Source organism: Hydra vulgaris, chromosome 12 (genome assembly GCF_038396675.1).
Source record: "Hydra vulgaris chromosome 12, alternate assembly HydraT2T_AEP".
Classification (NCBI taxonomy): Eukaryota; Metazoa; Cnidaria; class Hydrozoa; order Anthoathecata; family Hydridae; genus Hydra; species Hydra vulgaris.
This window is the reverse complement of record NC_088931.1, coordinates 36,895,313-36,916,365: the sequence shown is the minus strand read 5'-3', so window position 1 is coordinate 36,916,365 and position 21,053 is coordinate 36,895,313. Positions and strand designations below refer to the sequence as shown.

The 21,053-nt window shown below is 27.4% G+C and overlaps 1 protein-coding gene across 2 annotated transcripts in view; it reads left to right on the top strand.

Annotated features, from left to right (window-relative positions):
* The window catches only part of LOC101235862 (voltage-dependent calcium channel subunit alpha-2/delta-1), a 63,880-nt gene that overhangs the window by 5,910 nt on the left and 36,917 nt on the right, over nucleotides 1-21,053 (top strand). For both annotated transcript variants that reach the window (XM_065813125.1, XM_065813126.1), the window contains one exon: nucleotides 15,726-15,887. In XM_065813125.1, coding sequence (XP_065669197.1) covers nucleotides 15,726-15,887 — 162 coding nt within the window. The remainder of the gene's footprint in view (nucleotides 1-15,725; nucleotides 15,888-21,053) is intronic.

Sequence of the window (21,053 nt, the reverse complement as noted above, 5' to 3'; positions counted from 1 at the left end):
GTATTTTGTCCTTTAGCTTTTACAACAGCAGCAAGACGTCTTGGCATCGATTCAACGAGTTTTTTTGTAATAGACGGATCGATTGATTCCCACGTCTTTACAATTTGGACTTTTAATTGTTCAATGGTGTTTACACCTGTTTTATCTATTCGTCTATCGATTTCATCCCATAAATGTTCTATTACATTCAAATCAGGGCTTTGAGGTGGATGATTTTGTATGTCCCAACCTTTTTTTTCCATAAATTCCATCACATCTTTTGGATCGTTATCTTGAAGAAAAATGAAGTCATCACCAATACCAAGATTACGTGCTGATTGTTCAACATTTTCTTAAATAATACGTTTATAGTAATGTTTATCCATATTTCCTTCAATAAATACTAATTTTCCAACACCTGCTGCCGACATACATCCCCAAATCATTACTGATCCATTTCCGTGTTTAAATGTTCGGACTGTAGTTCCATTTTCAAAGCAATTTTTTGATGAACGACATACACGAATTCTACCATCAGATCTTTTTACATTAAATTTAGACTCATCTGTCCATAAAACTTTATTCCAGAATGAGTCTGGCATATCAATGTACGTTTTAGCATAGTTTAATCGAAGCTTACAATTTTTATCACTAATACAAGGAACCTTTCTTGGAACGCGACTCACTATTCCTTGTCTTTTAAGACTTCGAATGACTGTTTTTGGACTAATTTTAACCCCCAAATCGTTTTCTATTTTGCAAGCTAAAGTTTTGGCACTTACAAAACGATTTTTCTTGATTGTGGAAGCTAAGCTTCGTTCAGCACGCTTATTCAGTTTTTTTGGACGACCACTTCGGGGCAAATCAGCTAATTTTCCTGTTTTTTTGAACTTGTTAATAATTGAAGAAACTGTGGATTTTTTAGAATCAACAATTTTTGCAATACAACTTAACGATTTTCCTTCATTCCAATGCTTAATTATTAGCTTACGAATTTCTACAGTGGTCTTAACCCGTTTCGAGCTCATTTTACTTTTTTTTAACCAAAATTAAAACAATTGAAAATAATCTTAAAGTGTTTATAGTTTACTTTATTTTCAAAAATGTATGAAAAATGGTGGGCATAACGGTTTGGAGTTAAATATTTTTATACGGAGTTAATTATTAGTATACGCCAAGTGTACGATAACTTTTGTCATCATCTTTAATGTACTTTTTTCAAATTTTGAGCCTAATTTTAATGTTATTTCAATATAAGTTCCAAAAAATTCATAAATTAACAAAATAAATACTATTAAAAAAAAAATTATAAATAATTTTCATTAAATATAGCAGAAAAATTGTGTCTATATTGAATATTATTTTTTTTTCTTAGCGTTCGATAACTTTTGTCACACAGTGTATATATATGCATATATATATATATATGCATATATATATATGCATATATATATATATATATATATATATATATATATATATATATATATATATATATATATATATATATATATATATATATATATATATGCATATATATATGTGTGTGTGTGTGTGTGTGTAAAATTGAAAATAGATTATTTATTTAACTTATTAAAATATTAATCAACTTTATGCTGACATGAACATTGAATTAGAAAAAGTGAATGATTGGTTCAGGTCAAATAAATTTTCTATTAACGTTGAAAAAACACAATATGCTTTGTTTCATAAAAAAACACAAGAAGAAAATCTTCCTCTAAAACTGCCAAAACTTATTATAAATTATAAAAAAATTAAAAACAAGATACTATAAAGTTTTTAGGAGTTATTGTGGATGATAATTTATCATGGCTCCCACATATAAAATATATACAGTCAAAAATTGGTAGAACCATTAGTATTATGTATCGAACTCGCCCATACATAAATTCACATAGTCTAAAGCTCATATACTTCAGCTTAATCCATTGGTTCATTACTTATGCAAATATTACGTGGGCAAGTTGTCAACCAACAAAACTTAAAAAAATTCTTTCCTTACAAAAACATGCTTGTAGAATTATATACAACAAAAAAAGAAGGACCACACTAAACCTTTAATGATGGATATAAAAATGATGAACATATATCAGATAAATATTTACCAACACCTTATCTTTATGTATAAATATACCAATAATCTAACTCTTGAAATCTTTATAAGTAAACTTAATAAAAATCTTAATGAGAAGTATTTCTTAAGAATAAATCAAATTAACACATAAAAATTACCTAAAAAAGTAAACAAATACACAGAATATAGTATTCTATTTCTTTTTTTTCTTTCTCCTAAAATTTCAACTTGATTTATTAACCATATATTACTATTATTGTTATGATCTGTAGGAGCTTTATGAAAAGATTAGGTTGGTATTTTGCCATCCATATCTTTTTTGAGCCCCTATCTGTTTATTATTTATACATTAGTAATTATATCTTATTTTTTGTGAAAGGGAATTGTATTTCATATAAATAGCAAAATAAAATAAAATAAAAAAAAAGGTGATATTTCGGCTCATATAGTTGAAGCTATTTTTAAACTTGAGTTTGAAAAATGGCTTCAACTATATGAGCCGAAATATCACATCTAAAATTAAAATACTTTAATAAGGTAAATAAATAGTATGTAACCGTAAATAATCTATTTTCAATTTTACACACACACACAGATATATATATATATATATATATATATATATATATATATATATATATATATATATATATATATATATATATATATATATATATATATATATATATATTAGGGCGGGTCATACTTTTTTTTTTTAAAGTTGCTAACCTGGCTATGGTCTAAAAAGTTGCTCTAGGTGCTACTTATTGTAAAAAGGCCAAAAACATTTAAAACAACAGGTGTCTTGTACTTGCAACTTTACCGCAAAGATTTACCCTTTAATGGCTTATAGCTAAAAATATAAGAAATTCATCAAGCACTTAATATGATACAGAGGCCATATCCATGGCTAGCGCAAAAAAGTATTTTTTTGGGGGTTTTATAAGCATTTTTTGCTTACTATAAAAAAAAGTTAAAAAAAAAGATGCACCCCCTTAATTGCGGCCCTGTCAACGATAAGGGGGTGTTATCGAAGTCGAAACATAAAATTCACTTAAATGGTGAAGTTCTAGATATTATTAGTTCAATGAAACAATATAATCAAACGTAATATACAAAAAGTCTGATTTACAGCTAACACTAGGTAGTTCTGTTCTTGATGCAGTACACTGTAAAATCATTCCATGTCGCGATTCATGCCCAAAAACGGTTGAGCTTGCTGCAGAGATATCTTGGATAGCACGCTCAACTGCCTGAGAGTGACAGGGTATACCAAAAATGAAATCAAACTGACAGTGTTGAAGTTTTTCACTTTCAATAGCTGCTAGCAACGGTGGTGGTGTGAGGTTAGCTGTAGTCCAGTCAATCATATCAACGTAAGTCAAAGCATTGGCGTTTAGCTTGATACTTGACTTATCAAAAACACGCACAGAAGAACTACACGAAGTACTTCTCAAATTAATTATTTTTTCACAACAGAAATGTCGCACAGAATCATCATTGTCACAAACACCAGAAAGAAGAATGTTTTCGGAGTGGGCAAAGTAGTTGTTGTTCTGCAACACAAGCTCTAATATTTTCCAATCTTCTGCTCTAAGCTCATGACACTGCTTCAGCAAGTAAAAAAAGTTCTTTGCACCATCAGCGCAAAAAGGATGACTCTTGATATTGAACCATGAAGGAGCGTAAACATTTACTATAAAGCGTACAATTTTGTATAGTGATGGGGAACAGACTTCTTTTGACATATACAATCTCAAAATTCTGTTGGCTTTTGTCAGCCACCTAGCATGGTTTAAATTTCCTGGCATTGCGTTCTGTAAAGACCTAATTTCATCACTATTTGTATAACCTTGCTGCACTGCTAAGCATGCTCTAAGAAGATATATTTGATCTGTACTTAGACTGTTCTTAACCTCATCATTAATCTCAACCACTTTTCCTAACATAGCTTTAAACTTTGAAATTGGTAAATCCTTGGGGTCAAAGTCTAGCGCACTCATAATTACACCACTGGAACTACTAGGACCTCTTGTACATCCTCCATCAATAGCAGAAATGTATTTCCGAAATGGTAGTTCATTAGCATGCAACAGGCAAACAAGCCATTGCAGTGGTCTTGCAACGCCTTTCTCTAATTTTCGAATCACACCATTTCGTTTGCCTGTATTGGTTACGGTACCGTCACAAACAACTGCTAGTAGCGTACTTGCTGAATTTGTATTTGCAATTATCGATAATATCTCATTTGCAACGTCAACTGCTTTACCTGTTTCTGGCATTACATGATCAATGTAGTTATTGTTTGGAAATGATACAATAACATAATGTTCTTCCTTTATGCTTCTACGTATACCAGACTTCTCAACAAAAGTTAAGTCTTTTTTCCCATCAAATCCAATACAAATTAGTTCTTGCATCTCGGCAGCATGCTTAGAAACTTGTTTCTGCTGCCAAAGACCTCTCCGACGTCTAAGTTTTGCAGGATCTATTGCAGTTTCTGCCGACAATAGCTTCATATCTTTTAGCACTGCATTCACTACAAGACAAGCTTCTCTGTTACTAATCTTGCATCTGTCCAAAGCTTTGCACAACTCCGGATATTGTTTCATGTTTCTGGGTGCTGCAACACCATCATCAGATTCACCACTGGAAATTTCATAATCAAGAACTTCATCACCCATGTTTAGTTGAAATTCAACGTCCTCACCACCATCATCACCAGCATCATCACTCATGTTGTTGTAGATATAATTTATTTTTGTCTCATTTTTTTTTTTCTGATTGCGCTCAAATTTTAAACGTTTGACTGCTCTCATTTCTTTCTTCTGCAACATACCTGTAGCTTTTATATCTATAGCACCTATATACATTTTCCTTTCAGTTTTTCGGTCCAACCAGAAAGACCATTCTGTTGGAGGTATTTTATGCGACAGTGGACAAATACATTGTGAATTCTCTTGTATACCGCTGTCAACACATTTACAAGTACATATATCAAATACAGTTTGTAATGATTTCCAACAGTCTTGGTAGTTGATGGATGTCTTCTTAGAACTGGGATATTTAGCAAGACCCTTAACTTTATCAATCAATTTCTTTATACGATTGACTACACTCTTTGTGTCAATTACTGGGATACTCGCAGTGTTGTAGATACTTACAACTTCATGTGCTACAGCTGTCACTCTCTTCTGCATACAATCATATTAATTGTGCTTTAAGTAGTAGTCATACAGTCTGTAAACATCACTAGATGTAGGAAGTTGATTTTTTTTTATAACTGCAGGCTGCCCCAGAACTGAGTGTTTAGTCCCAAGTCTTGTGCTGACGGACGCCATTTATTAATACTCAATACAATGGAAACCAACTTGTCCAAACAATATCATATAACAATTAGAAAAGATTGATTATAAACAACTGATTGAAATAAACCCTGTTGTAGCAAGAATCAATTACCACTTTTTTTAAACAATCTAAAATATAAAACAGAACATGTTAAACACATATATTACCGTAATACAGGGTTTGATGAGGGTAAAATTACGATATGCTAGGATTACTTTTGGTTGAGTTAAGGTAATGTATGATTAATTTATGGTTACTTAGACTTATCTAATCTCATTTCATGTACCAGCGAATGTAATATAAACTAAACGCAGTGAACACTAATAAGAATATGCCTTTATAAAATTGATATACGTTTTCACATTATTTCCACATTTTCAACTACAAGTTGCAAGTACTTACTGAGCTTAAATTTAAAAAATCTTATGGTCCCTAGATTTTGGACCAATAGAACAACTTTTTATGCTATAGCCACAAAAAAAGAAAAGTATGACCCGCCTTAATATATATATATATATATATATACATATATATATATATATATATATATATATATATATATATATATATATATATATATATATATATATATATATATATATATATATATATATATAATTTGGTAAAGTAGAAAAAGAAATCAAGTGGAACGGTGTTAAGAAGTTCAAAGCGTGTTCAACAGAATGCGGAATAACCCCTACGCTTTCTAAATTATATTATTATAGATCATTCAAGTTTTTGCTGTTGGTGCATTTTTATTCGGCGCATTTTTGCTGTATTTCGAGGTCTCGGGTGATGACCAAAATTATAATTTTTAATTACAATTGTTTGCTTATATCATATGTCTAAATTAAATGCTTATAATAGTAAAAAAAAAATTTGAAATGAAAGTAATAATTATGTTCAATATTAAATAAGTATTAAAACCAATAGAAATACTATCAAAATGTTATGAGCATTTTTAAACACTATAGCAACTTCCTAAATGATTTTATTTTGGTTTGTTTATTTTCCTTTCTACATGGTCCTTCCTCACAATCAGCTGTTCGTCTTCCTATATTCACCCATTCTTTTGCATACTCTTTTGGCTGGAAATCTTTTAGCGGCAGACCTTCAATGCTGATAAATATCAATGATGATATATGTTCTACTGACAATATGCTTCGTACATCTAAACAGATGTTGTTCATGATTAAAAAGCCCCTGGCACATTCTGCATTGCTTACAGGTATGATCATTGATGAAGAAAACAGACGTTTTAATCTCGTCAATCTGAGTCGCTCTAATGTTTGGAAGATATGATCACATAAAAAAGATACATGTTCTTGACCATTAAAATGATCTTTGAAGTTTCAAAACTCCTGTTTTGTTATAGAAAAATCCTCAAGCAGAAAACTACATAGCCCTTTCAAAAGAATTTCCAAATATTCTTGAGAAATTTGTATTTCATTTTGTTCATTTCGTAGTCATGAATATGGTTAAAAGCATTGCACTTATTGTGCTATAATTTTCATCATCTATGCGTGACTTAAAACTTATTACCATTTGCTGATAAAAAGTGGCCTGATCAGTTAAAGCTTGATTTCTACTTTCTGATATGATCACATTTTGGAAAATACCATTTCCAATGGTCAATTTGACTTCAGAAACCTTCGGACCTCCTCGAAACTTTCTCCCTTCGAAGTCGAGAGATAACGTGAATTGCTTTTGCAATTGTGACATTTTTTAATTGTAGAACTTATGAAGTTGATTTGAATTCTTCCAATCTATCATACATTAATGCCAGGTTTTTAAGAAATGATACGCAAATGTCATGCAAATGCAAATGACTTGCAAGTTTCTGTGCAAGGGTTTTAAATTTGGATCTTTCCTTTGAGTCACGAGTTGGATCAATTGAAGCCTTTATGAAATCCAAATGTAAAGCTTTGAAGTTTTGCAAAACGTCTTTTACCGTTCGAAATGATGAGGCAATCCATCGTGTACTGAGAATTTGCCTAATCTTAAGAAGACAAACTTCCACCTCAATTGATGCAGCAAAAAGCTCTCTCTTTTTTTTTGAAGACTGAGCGCTGTACAAAGCATAAAGAGTATCAATGAAGCAATGGTTAACGGCTACGCATGCTTTAACTGCATCACTTACAGCCAGTTTAAGACGATGATTCAAGCAATGCCATCCATTTAGTCGAAGAAATTTTTGCTTCAATCGTTTGAAGATGCCATTATTTGATGCAATCATAACAGAGGCACCGTGACTACAAAACCCTAGTAAATTGTCGAATAAATAGGAATCCGAAAATCCATGCCGATTAAGACAGTTTAGGATCTGAGTTGCAATTTCAGCAGAATCGACTGAATTCAATTTTACTAACTCTAAGAATATGTTAGTTGGAAAATCATTAAATGCATAACGAAGGTATATAATCAAGCAATCTTTTCCGGATGAATTTGTGCTTTCCTCGGTTAAGATACTAAGCAGACCGGGGATTTTCTGAATGTAGCATAATATTTTTTTTTTCGTTTGCTCACTTATAAAATCAATTGTCTCTACAAACAACATTTGAATGTAACACTCTGCCAGCGTTAACACCATTTAACTTCTGTAGATCAATGAGCTCAGGATGGTCAGTGTAGGGTCTGTTGTTTCTAGCAACATTGTATGGCGTTCTAAATATGCATTCAGTTGTTTTTAAGTCTGCATGGTTACTTTTTGCGAAGTTTGCTTTCAAATATTCATCTTTTCTGAGTTCGAGAAGTATGCAAGCTTGCCTTTGGGCTTCAGAAACTTTGTGCTTACATATTTTCTTTCTTTTTTTTTTTTTTTTTTTTTTTAGTATTGTATTTGCCTATTGAAAATAATTTACACTCGTAATTTATAAAAACAATCATTTACATGACTGGGGCTTGAAGAAGACAAAATTCATCTTATCATTAAGCCCCCCCCCCCCAAAAAAAAATGCATATTCATCAAATAAAATGTTTTAACAAAATGCAAAAAATAAAATATATAACGTTTAAAATATTTAGTAATTCAAAGAGTATTTATATTTAAGAACTGATTAGTAAAATAAGATGATATATAAGTATTAATATTACAAAAAGAATTTACAATAACTTTTTTTAATAAAAATTGAAATTATAAAATTTTACAATATTTTTAGTAATTAGTATTTCAAATAATAAAACTTAAAAAAATCGTTTGTAAATTCAAAACTTATAAGATAAGAAATACATTTACAATAGCAGACTATTGTTTAGAATATTAAATATAATATTAAAGAGTAATTAGTAGGTTAATTTTTGTTTTTGTTTGCTAGTTTAAAAAGCTTTTTAGAAGAACTTTAATTCATTTTCATGTATCATCAGTAATTGCTTAAGTTTTGTTTTAAACTGGTTTAAAGAGTAATTAGATTTCAGCTCATTATTTAATATTGTATTCCACAGCTTAGGACCTCGGTTAGCAATTGAGAATTTGGTTGCTGAATAATGTGTTTTGGATTGAATGTAATTGTTTTTTGAAAATCTGGTAGGGTATATGTGGTTTATTTTTTCAAAAAGTGAATTAAATAACATTGGTGATATTTTTTTATCAAGTTTAAACATGAAGATAAGAATATGGTAAAGGTTTAGTTTATATACATTTAGAATATTAAGTTTATTAAATAATGTTTGAGTGTGAGAGAAACGGTCTACGTTTGTAATTATCCTTATAGCCTGTTTTTGTTTACTAAACAGTTTTTTTACTTTTGTTGCGTTTGTGCTGCACCAAGCAACGTTTGCATAATTTAAGTAGCAATGAATTAAAGAAAAATATAAGTTTTTTAAACAAGATAGATTTAAAAACTGCTTGGCTTTATACAAAACACCTATATTCTTTGATATTTTATTTTCAATTAGACCTATGTGGTCCCTCCAGGTTAAATTTTCATCCAGAACCACACCTAAATATTTTATTGATTGCTCTCTTTTTAATAGTGCGTTATCAATAAAAAGATCAGGAAGTTTTAATGGAATATCTTGTTTTTTATGAAGACGATGGAACAAAGTGTATTTGGATTTATTGATGTTCAAAGATAGTTTGTTTGATTATATATCTTAATAATGTTAACTGCGAATCGCGAGTTTCGCCATAAGGCATTATGGAGCACGCAGTCCATTCCTTTGAATAATTTTCTAGCTTTATTGTATCGCAAACAGAGCATCCAATTTTCCATCGATGCTTAATAAAAATCTGTTTCTATCCTTAAATTCATTATATTATTTAATTGTCCAACATTTAGGAAAATGCCTACATCGTTGCTATCGTACTAGCAAAACTAGTAACTTGTAACGACGCATGATCTGTATCTCAGCCAGGCGCAATGTTAACATGTAGTTTGGAGAGTGGAGGTCCAGGCAAAAGCAAATTTGACAACTTTTGCTGTTTATGTTTTGTAGCCATTTGCATTTACGGAAATGGGGACGTATTTTTTATTAAACAATGAATCAATTAAACATGTTCTGAAAAAGTTATTCGAGGGATATTTAAATAAAAAATATTAATAAGATAATGTTATTAATAATAACACTAGAAATTACGCAACTTTAAATTTAATTGTAAGCAAAACAAAAAGATCGCAAGTTTTCCCTCGCAGAGACTTGTATTAAAATAATGAAAATTAAAATAGCTTGCGTAAAAATAAAAATGATCAACTATTAGTAAAATAAATCAATCACATTGAAAATAAAAAATAAAAAAAAAACGCGATAGTGGAACGATTAAAAGAAAATTTATAGAAATGTAGAACAATTTCGTGATTTATCGGCTAAGGAGGAATGGCTTTCCCCTGCGTTTCCACTACTTTAACCCCTGTATATATATATATACATCTATATATATATATATATATATATATATATATATATATATATATATATATATATATATATATATATATATATATATATATATATATATATATATATATATATATATATATATATATATATATATATATATATATATATATATATATATATATATATATAATATATATATGTATCCATATATACATCTATATATATATATATATATATATATATATATATATATATATATATATGTATATATATATATATATATATATAAAAAATATATAAAAAAAATATATAAAAAAAATATATATATATATATATTTTTTTTTTTTTTTTTTTTTTTTTGTTTTGTTTATTAAAATATTTAATAAATATTTACAAATTATATGCAAAGAAATCATTAAAAAAAAAATTAAAGAATAAAGATAAAGAACGCGGAGACTCAAAGAAGACCATACAGGTCTTGTCACCGAAAACTGCTGTTGAAGAACTTTGAACTTAATTTAGATTTTAGAAAAAACAAAAATAAATAAATACAAATTTTAAACTTTTCTTTAGTTATGGTCTTTATGGCTTGACTTAGAATACCAATTTTTCTGGACTGCATGACTCAAGCGAAAACAATAATATCATAATATTCTTGATAAACAAATACGTCTCGCATCTTACTCGCATCTTACGATCACTGATTCTTGTTACTCAAATGTATCTTACAATTACACTAATCTTAATGGTTAATTAATTAATAAATAAACGAAAATAATAAGAATATGGTTGCACTAGGTACATCCAAATGCACTTTAAAGTTGTCTAAAATATTGTGTAGAAGAATTTATCAAATGTTGGTGCCTTTGCGTTTACGCTTCCACCGACAAAAATGCTAAACCACTGTCAAAGGATGGTTAACTTCCAAAAGTATCATACATACAATATTTGCAGATACATCCATTCACATGCATCAATTTTTTTTTTTTTAATTATTTTTTTATTTTTTTTTTGTTTTTATCTTTTTATATATATTTTTTATTACAAAATTAAATTCAATACTAAAAGTATATATCGTTCGTAATGCAAATTATTTACAAATATTACGAATTAAGGTAAAAATTAAAGTAAACAAGTAAATAATAAATGACTACGGTACAAATAGTCAGTGCAACTTTTAACTTTTTTTAGTTTTCTTTTGAACATATAATAATTCCATTCATGAGAAAATTTAAAATTATTTGGTTCCATAAAAAAGCTCCACGAAAAGAAATGCAAAATTTGCCAAAGTTTGTTTGAAATTTTGGTTGTTTAATAAAATTATCATTTCTTAAAGAATATTTATTTTTTTCTTTTAAAGAATATAAATCAAAAAAGGAAGCTGGAGATGAGTTGGTTTTACATTTAAGCATAAAACAAAGAACATTATAAACATTTACTTGATATATATTAAAAACATTCATGTTAAATAAGAGTGGCCTTGAGTGAGTAAAACGATTTTTGAAATTTATAAGACGTGCAATATGCTTCCGCTGACAATAAAGTGGCTTTAATTTACTTTTATGGGTACTACCCCATACAATATTAGCATAATTAATATGACAGTGTATAAAAGAGTAATATAGTTGAGTTAATGAATGTTTTTTTTTTTAAATAATAAATAATCCTTTAATAATTCATAGACAAATATTCACACATAAATACAAATATAATTATTTATACATATTTAAACATACAAACATGTAAATAAATGTACTTACACATCAATATATATATATACACATACAAATAATACGCACAAATACACATACATATATACATATATATATATATATATATATATATATATATATATATATATATATATATATATATATATATATATATATATATATATATATATATATTTATATATAAGTTAAGATAAAAGATTTCGTATATATAAATTACGATAAAATATTTCCTAAGAGTATTAATAAAAAAAAAAAAAACTTAAAAATATATCAGAATGTTTTCAACTGAGAAAAGAATTTCTTTCAATTTTCTTTTAAATAAGAAAAAGTTCCATTCATGAGAGAAATCAAAAAGTTTTAACACTATTTTGTTCCATAAAAATGCTCCTCTAAATGAAATACAAAATTTACCAAAATTAGTTTTGAAAACTGGTTGAAGAATAAAATTTTCATTACGCAAATTGTATTTATTTTTAACTTTTAAAGAATATAAATTGTGAAAAGAAATTGGAGATGTGCGAGACTTACATTTAAACATAAAACACAATCCATTAAAAATATTAAGTTGATATATATTAAGAATATTCATTTCGTTTAAAAGAGGTTTAGCATGATAAAATCGATGTTTAAAATTAATAAGTCGTGCAACATGATTCTGTTGGCGATAAAGTGGTTTTAATTTAGTTTTACTTACACTACCCCAAGCCGCATTAGCATAGTTTAGATGGCAATGAATAAAAGAGTGGTAAAGCTGAATTAAAGTATGTTTATTTAGCATGCTTCTTATTTTAAATAGTATTCCTATACTTTTGGAAATTTTAGAGGATAAGTTTTCAATGTGTTTTTTCCATGTCAGATTTTCATCAATAAAAACCCCTAAAAAATTTGTAGCCGTTACTCTTTTAATTTGAATGTCATCTATAAAAAGAGCAGGCAATTCACTTGGTAGAAGATGTTTTTTGTAGTATGGATGAAAAAGAGACCATTTTGTTTTTTCAATGTTAAGAGAAAGCTTATTTAATTTAAACCATTCTGAAATTTTAATTAATTCTATGTTCATACTTTGAAATAGGGTAATTATGTTACTATGAGATAGAAAAAAATTCGTGTCGTCAGCAAACATAATTGTCATTAAATTAGATGCTTCATAAAGATCGTTTATGTAAATGAGAAATAGGAGAGGTCCTAGGACAGACCCTTGAGGAACTCCGCATGTTACATCTAACAAGTTTGATTTCGATGATACGTCATAGTGAACAAATTGCTTTCTATTACTTAAATAACTTTTTAAAAGCTTCAAAACATTGCCAGAGATTCCATAATATTTAAGTTTTTTAAAAAGAATTTTATGATCTATCGTATCAAAGGCTTTAGACAAGTCAATAAAAATGCCTAAAGTAAATTTGGAACTTTCAAATGATTCAGTAATATATTGTGTTATTTGGAGTATAGCGTGTTCAGTGGAGTTATTTTTTTTAAACCCATATTGATTTTTGTATAGGATATTATTTTGAGAAAGATGATTAAAAATTTTATTATAAAGAATTCTCTCTATAATATTTGAGAAAACAGAGAGAACAGATATTGGACGGTAATTACTAACATTAAGTAAGTCTCCACCTTTAAATATTGGTGAAACTCTAGCTATTTTTCATTCATCAGGAAAATTCGATGATGTTTGTTTAAAACGCTTCTTGCTTTATATAAAACTCCAATGCTTTATGCAATTTTGTTGCATAAATGTCAGATGTGATTCTTCCATGATAGATTTTCATCTACAATGATACCTAAAAAATTTGTGAAAATTACTCTTTTTATTTGAATATTATCAATATGAAGAAGAGGCATATTACTTGGAAGTAAATGTTTTTTAAATCGTGGATGAAAGAAAATCCATTTAGTTTTATCAATGTTGAGTGAAAGTTTATTTGACTTAAACCAGTCAGATATTTTTGTTAGTTCAATGTTCATATCATAAAAAAGTTTATTGATGTTATTATTAGATAGGAATAGGTTTGTATCATCAGCAAACATTATAGTTGTTAATTTTGAGACTTCATGGAGATCGTTAACATAAATCAGAAATAATTAGGGCCCTAGTATAGATCCCTGTGGAACTCCACAGGTTATATTTAGATAATCTATAATTTGATAATCTTGTGAAAAAGATCCGTCGACATAGACAAATTGTTTGCGATGTTTTAAATAGCTTTTTAGTAGTTTTAAAGCATTACCGGTGATACCATAATGTTCAAGTTTTTAAAAAAGTATTTCATGGTTAATTGTGTCGAAAGCCTTAGATAGGTCTATAAAGACGCCTAAAGTAAACTCTGACTTTTCGAATGAATCAGTTATACTACGAGTAAGATGAATTATTGCATGTTCAGTAGAGTTATTCCTTTTAAAACCGTATTGATTTATGTAAAGTATATTATTAACAGCAAGATGATTAGATATTTGGTTGAACAAAATTCTTTCTAAAATTTTTGAAAAAACAGAGAGGATAGATATTGGTCGATAATTACTGACATTTGATGGTTCACCTCCTTTAAATATAGGCGTTATTTTGGCTATTTTCAATTGATCGGGGAAAATTCCTTGATTTATAGAACATTTAAAAACTTTAAAAAGAATATGTTTTATGGTATCGTGTGAATCTATGACTATATTACAATTTATATCATTAGGATCAACTGTTTTATTAGTTTTAAGCATATATATGAAGAGAACACGGGAAAAAAGGGAGTCTCATTTAAAAAAGTTTTGAGAAAGTATATATTAATCATTTACAAAAGTTTTCATATAAAGCATAGAAGTAAATTAGAAAAAATTATTTCTTGATTAATTTATCTGAAGTTTATATTTTTAATAAAATATTTAACTTTTATTAAAAATATTTTATTTCCTAACTTTATACAAAGACTTTTATAAATGATTAATATATACTTTTTCAATACTTTTTAAATGTGACTGCCGTTTTTTCCCGTGTACTTTTCATATATATATATATATATATATATATATATATATATATATATATATATATATATATATATATATATATATATATATATATATATATATATATATATATATATATATTAGCCTGCGTCATAAAAAAAAAAATACTCTCCAACTGTAGGAAGTCTTGTAGAACTGTAGGACAACTTTTGGAATTGTAGGACATAGAATTACGTTGACGATGTTTTTTTATAATTTTTATGAAAAACAAGAATCTTTTTATTTTTTTATTATAAAAAGTGTTTCTTTATACTTTTTTTGAATAAAATCTATAAAGTATTTAAAATAAATTGTAGTCTTTTTATTTGTTTATATCAAATACTAAAACAATTATTAAAAAAAAATTAACTCCTAATTGATAATCATAAATAACTCCTAATTGATAATCATAAAAGTTATTGCACATTATAAGTACAATAACTTTTATGATTATCACAAAAGCATACATCACAACATAACTTGTCAGAAATATTCTTGTAGGTTTTATCGCAACTGGAATATATCCTTTTTTACAAAATGTTTCCTGTAACAACAACACCTAAGTTTAAAAATATTACCTGGGTTAATGCTCATAGACTGAATTTAGTTGTTTCAACCTTTAAACCTGCTTTTTAAATTTCAAACAAACTTTAAACAGATTTCAAACTTTAGTTAATCATTTTTTTAAATTTTGTAGCCATGGAACAGGTAAATTTAATTTTTTATTTATTTAGGAATTTTACGAATGTATCCAGGAAACCTAAATGGGTTGAACGAAACTAAAGTTGATTTATATGATTGTAGACGACGCTTATGGTATCAGCAAAGTTCTGCTAGTCCTAAAGACGTTGTTATTATTATAGATCGATCAGGTTCAATGACCGGAAATAATATAGGTATATATATTATATATATATATATATATATATATATATATATATATATATATATATATATATATACATATATATATATATATATATATATATATATATATATATATATATATATATATATATATATATATATATATATATATATATATATGAATATATGTATATGAAAGTCTTAACGGAAGAACGATCAGAGTCACACTTTTGCTGTTTTAAGAAAATCAAATTTTAAGATTTAAAACAATGCGTTTTGCCAATGTGTGGTATTTTTAAAATACCCATAACTCAAGACTCCAATCATTTTTTGGTTATCAACTTGAGGTAGACAAAGTATGAACCCAAGGCTACAATAAAAGGGTAGTAACTCAAAAATATCAAATTTGTGACTCTGATCATTCTTCGTTACGGACTTAAGGTAAAATAACAAATTCTTAGAAATAAATATTAAATAAATAAGTATATAAAGATTAATATAAATTTGCACAAAGTAAAACTTGCAATAAAATAAAAAAATAAAAAAAAAGGTTTTTAACAACTTTTTTTTTTTAATTAATTAAGATTAATTACTAAAATTATTAATAAAACACAGAATTGAGAAGAAATTGAACCTTTCCAATTATAATATATATATATTTATATGTATTTAAGCACGCTTCAAACAAAACCATAAAACTTCATTAACTACTTTTAATGATTTATTGTTTATACAAATATTTTAATGATTTTATACAAATATTTTACTGCTTACAGATTTGAATAGAAAAGTTGTGTAGCTTAGTTGTAAAAACAGCGCAAAACAACCAAAATTAGGCCGTTTTTTTAGAACTAGTTTGCACACATGATTTTAAATTAAAAGAAAATTAGATTATTATGCAAACTTTTGGTGCTAACAGAATTTGTAGGAAAAAAACAAGAATGTTCGAAAGTTGTAATTATTAAATAAAAAAATTACATTTTTTTATCAAACTAAGCCTTATCTTAGAACTATGTAAAGTCAAATCAAAGCGATAAAGAGCAAATTTTTTTTACAACCTTCAAATTAAACGAACGTAGTAAAACGATGAATAGAACAAAGAAGTATAAACAATGGAGGCACCAATAAAATATTTCAAATTAGGGCTCTACCATTTTCTTGCTAAATTATATATATATATATATATATATATATATATATATATATATATATATATATATATATATATATATATATATATATATATATATATATATATCAAACTATCAACCCACTTTATAAACTTTTTAGAATTTCAACTATTTAATGGTTTAAGTGCTGTTTAAATTGACTAACAATGCCTTTATTTGCTGATTTATGTTTTTTTGGTTTATAACTTAACACTTTCAGGCTATCAGCAATTTAAAATTATTTTCAGGGTGCCAACAATTTCAGGGGGACAAACGGCATCTGCTTAATTTATGACATTTGTCTTTTGTCATTTGTGCTGTTTTACTACGTTTTCTTTAAGCGAAGTAATACTTTTTGTTAACTATCTTGATTTAATTACATTACATTTATATTATAATATACATTGAACCATTTTTAAATAATGTTTACACATTTTGTATATTTTGTTTCAATATTTACTATGCAAAATATTTTTATCTGATTTAAAATAATTTTTTAGTAAAAAAAAATTGTCTAAAAGTTCTAAATAACAAATGGGGAAAAAAAAAAGACATCAGTTCTGAAAAAAAAGTTGTTCATTATCTTCTGACCGATAAGCAATACTCGATAAGTAAAATATTAAGAAAATATGATATATCAAGACGCACTGTGAACCAAATCAAAGACAAATTAAAAAATGGCCACCTATTAGATATTCAGAGGCAATGCAAATGGAAAAAAAAATAACACCAAGGAATGAGAGAAAGCTAGTGAAAATAGTAAAAGAAGATTACCAGTAAGTTGAATGAGGTGGGACTAAATGAATCAACAATTCCTGTTCAACAAAGTTTGCATGGAATGGGCATAAGAAGTAAAAGGCCAACACAAAAGCTAAAATTAACCAATTCTCAGAGAAAAAGCGCCTAGATTGGGCAAAAAGTACAGTAGTTTCACTGTTGATGACTGGAAGTTAGCAAGTCATTAAAATACAAAGTTATTTTTTTTCCTAATATTCCAGTGTTTGTCTTTAGCGATTGTTTTTATTCTGTTTTTTCAAGATAAGCTTCAGCGATTAGTCTACCATAGAAATTATGACTCAAAAGGTTCAATATGTGAAAAGGACTTCCAATGAATAATTCCATGGAGATAGTCTAATCTATACAGTTAAACATCCTCCTAAGGTCATGTTTTGGTGAGTTTTTAGTGGAAAATGCCTCGGTCAACTGTACATGTGATAGAAATATTGAAACAGGACCAATACAAAAAAAGTCATTAAAACCCGTCTTTTACCTCAATTGAAGAAGTGGTTTCCAAATAAGTAGAAGAAAATATTTATGCAATATGGAGTCCCATACCACACTGCAAAATCCATTAAAAAACTATTGGCGTCTCTAAAAATTCCACTTTGAATTGGCTAGGAAACTTTCCAGATCTAACACCCCATAGAAAATGTATAGGAGCTGTTAAAGAGAAAAGTTTTGGTAGAAAAGTTCACTAATAGGATGTTATTAGTTAAAAATGTTACTTGACATTGGAACTATAATGCATATTTGAAAGAAATGGCTTTAAATTGTATTTAAGCATACTGAATCGTCTTCATGTAGTTATAAAAAATAAGGGAGGATGTATTAATTGCCCATATATATGTATATATATATAAATTACCTTACACAGAAAACGAGGTACAAAAATAACTTCAACTTTTAAGTTCAGATTTCTGCGAATCAATAAAGTGGTTTGTTTAAGAAACTTTTAAAAGTTGTTGAGAATTCTATTCCAATTTTTTAAATGTATAAAAATTTATTATATTATATTGATATTATATATTTAACTTAAGTTAAATATTTAACGTAAGTTAAATACATAATATTAAAAAAACAATTATTATATATTTAACTCACGTTAAATATATTTAACGTGATGATATTACATATATGTAATACCATCACTTACATTACCGAGCGATTATTATCTTGGATTTTTTATATCTATTATTAGGGATTGTTCATAAATTACGCACAGCTAAATTTCACTAATAAACAAAACAAATAAGGTCAAAAGTTTTCCCTCGCAGAGCCTTAAATAAAATAAAAAATAAAAATATAGCATTAAGTTTAATGAAAACCGCCGCGTAAATGAGCTCAAGATCTCCTACTTCTTTTTAAAAATAAATTTAGTGTTGCGTAATTTATGGGTGATTCCTTGAGAGTTTGATTTTTTAGAGTTACGTAACAAAAGAATTGCAAAAGTATTGAACTCAAATTGAGTATGGGCGCCCGCAGGGTTTTTGGATTTTTCACATAAAGCGCTTTCACGCACTATGCAAACTATAAACCTAAGACTAGGATGCCCGGATTTAGGATTCACCTTGCATGCCTTAAGGTGGTCATTTTGTCTACCATTATTTAAAAACCTATTAATGCTAAATATACTCCATGTTTTTGTTTTAGTATGCCAATTATGGTAAAAAAAAAAAATCATTTTTATTATATTTATAAGAAAGATATAGTTCGGAAGCGAACAATAGCGCACTGTTTCAACTCTTTCAGACTATTGTTTCTCGCTTCCGGGCTTACGACCCTGCACAGAAAGATTGTTGTTGTAATCGTTTGCCTGGTATTTTAATAAGTCGTTTTTGTGTTTTCATTAAAATTGCTTTTTTCTTGATATACCTTGTAAAAATTGTGCAATACTTTGTAGTTCAACTTCAAGAGAACATACATGTATAAGCATTTTTAAAGTACTTTCTCCTACTAATTATGTAAATAAGAAAAGGAGTAATAACCTTAATAAAGTAATTATTCGAAACATTTATGTTGATGAGTTGCTAGATTATTGATACGAGTTTTTGGTTATGTTACCAAGGATCATAACCCTTTAATATAAAGGATTTTTTGAAATGTTTGTTCATCAAAGTTTATTAATCATGAAATGTTCTTGTTCTTCTCTTGTTTTTTTTCCAGGTATTGAAGTAAAATGTTTACATTAAATCAACCAAAGTTTTGAACCTAAAAAACATATAATATTTTAAAAATTTAATTATTTGACTTTCTTAGAAAGTTTAAATTAAGATAAGTTTTATTGTTTACTTAGTTGTAATATTTTATTTAAGTCCCAAAGCTTCTTCATGTCATTCTTTTTTATTTTTTAAACCATTTATGGAGTAATAGATAAAAAAAAAAAAAACTTCTAATCAACTTTTAAAGCTGAATGCTCCTCTTAGATTTACTTCAAAAGAACGAATTAAATTAAGTGTGCAACAACAACGTAAAAAATGCAAACAGATGGAGTTCGCATAGAAGATATGAAAATAGTTTTAAATACGTGAAAAAGTGAAAAACTAACTTAGAACTCAACCAAAACCTAAATGTACTGTAATCTAGTTTTAACCAGAAAAATACTACAGACTTCATGAAACTACTTTGGAATGAGCAGCAAAAATAGATTGAAGCTCTAGTCCCTGGAGTTTTAAGTGCCAATTATAATAAAATTTAACAGCTAAATCTTTGCGTTTGATAGTAAAACTGGTTCAGGATTTTTAGTTCTTCCAAAATTACGCACCAAGAGAAACTATAAAAACAAATACATCCTTCAAAAGGTTTTAATCGTCAAGTCATAAATAATCTTTTAAATGACACAGCTGGTTTCACTAGCGTTGATGAATCGTTGTTTTCAACTTATGTCATTATTTTGGAAAGCAGTACGTTATCTGAAAAGTACAAATTTAAAAGTCATTGGTACAACTGCAGATTGTACATCTCCAAATAGAAAAATTCTTAAAAACGCATAATAAATTAGATCGTGGCTTAGGGAAAGACTTTATATATCGCACGATAAACTTGTTTAGTAATAATTATAGATTCATTTATTTATTTGCAGATGTACCTCATCTAATCAAAACTTCTCAAAATTGCTTAAGTAATTCTGGTTCTAAATTTAAATACATGTGAGTAAATACACTAATGAAGTAAAATTTTCAGTTTTACTATCTTATAGTAATTTTAAATTCATAGACAGATCTTAAATTTTGTTCGAAAATGTTGTAA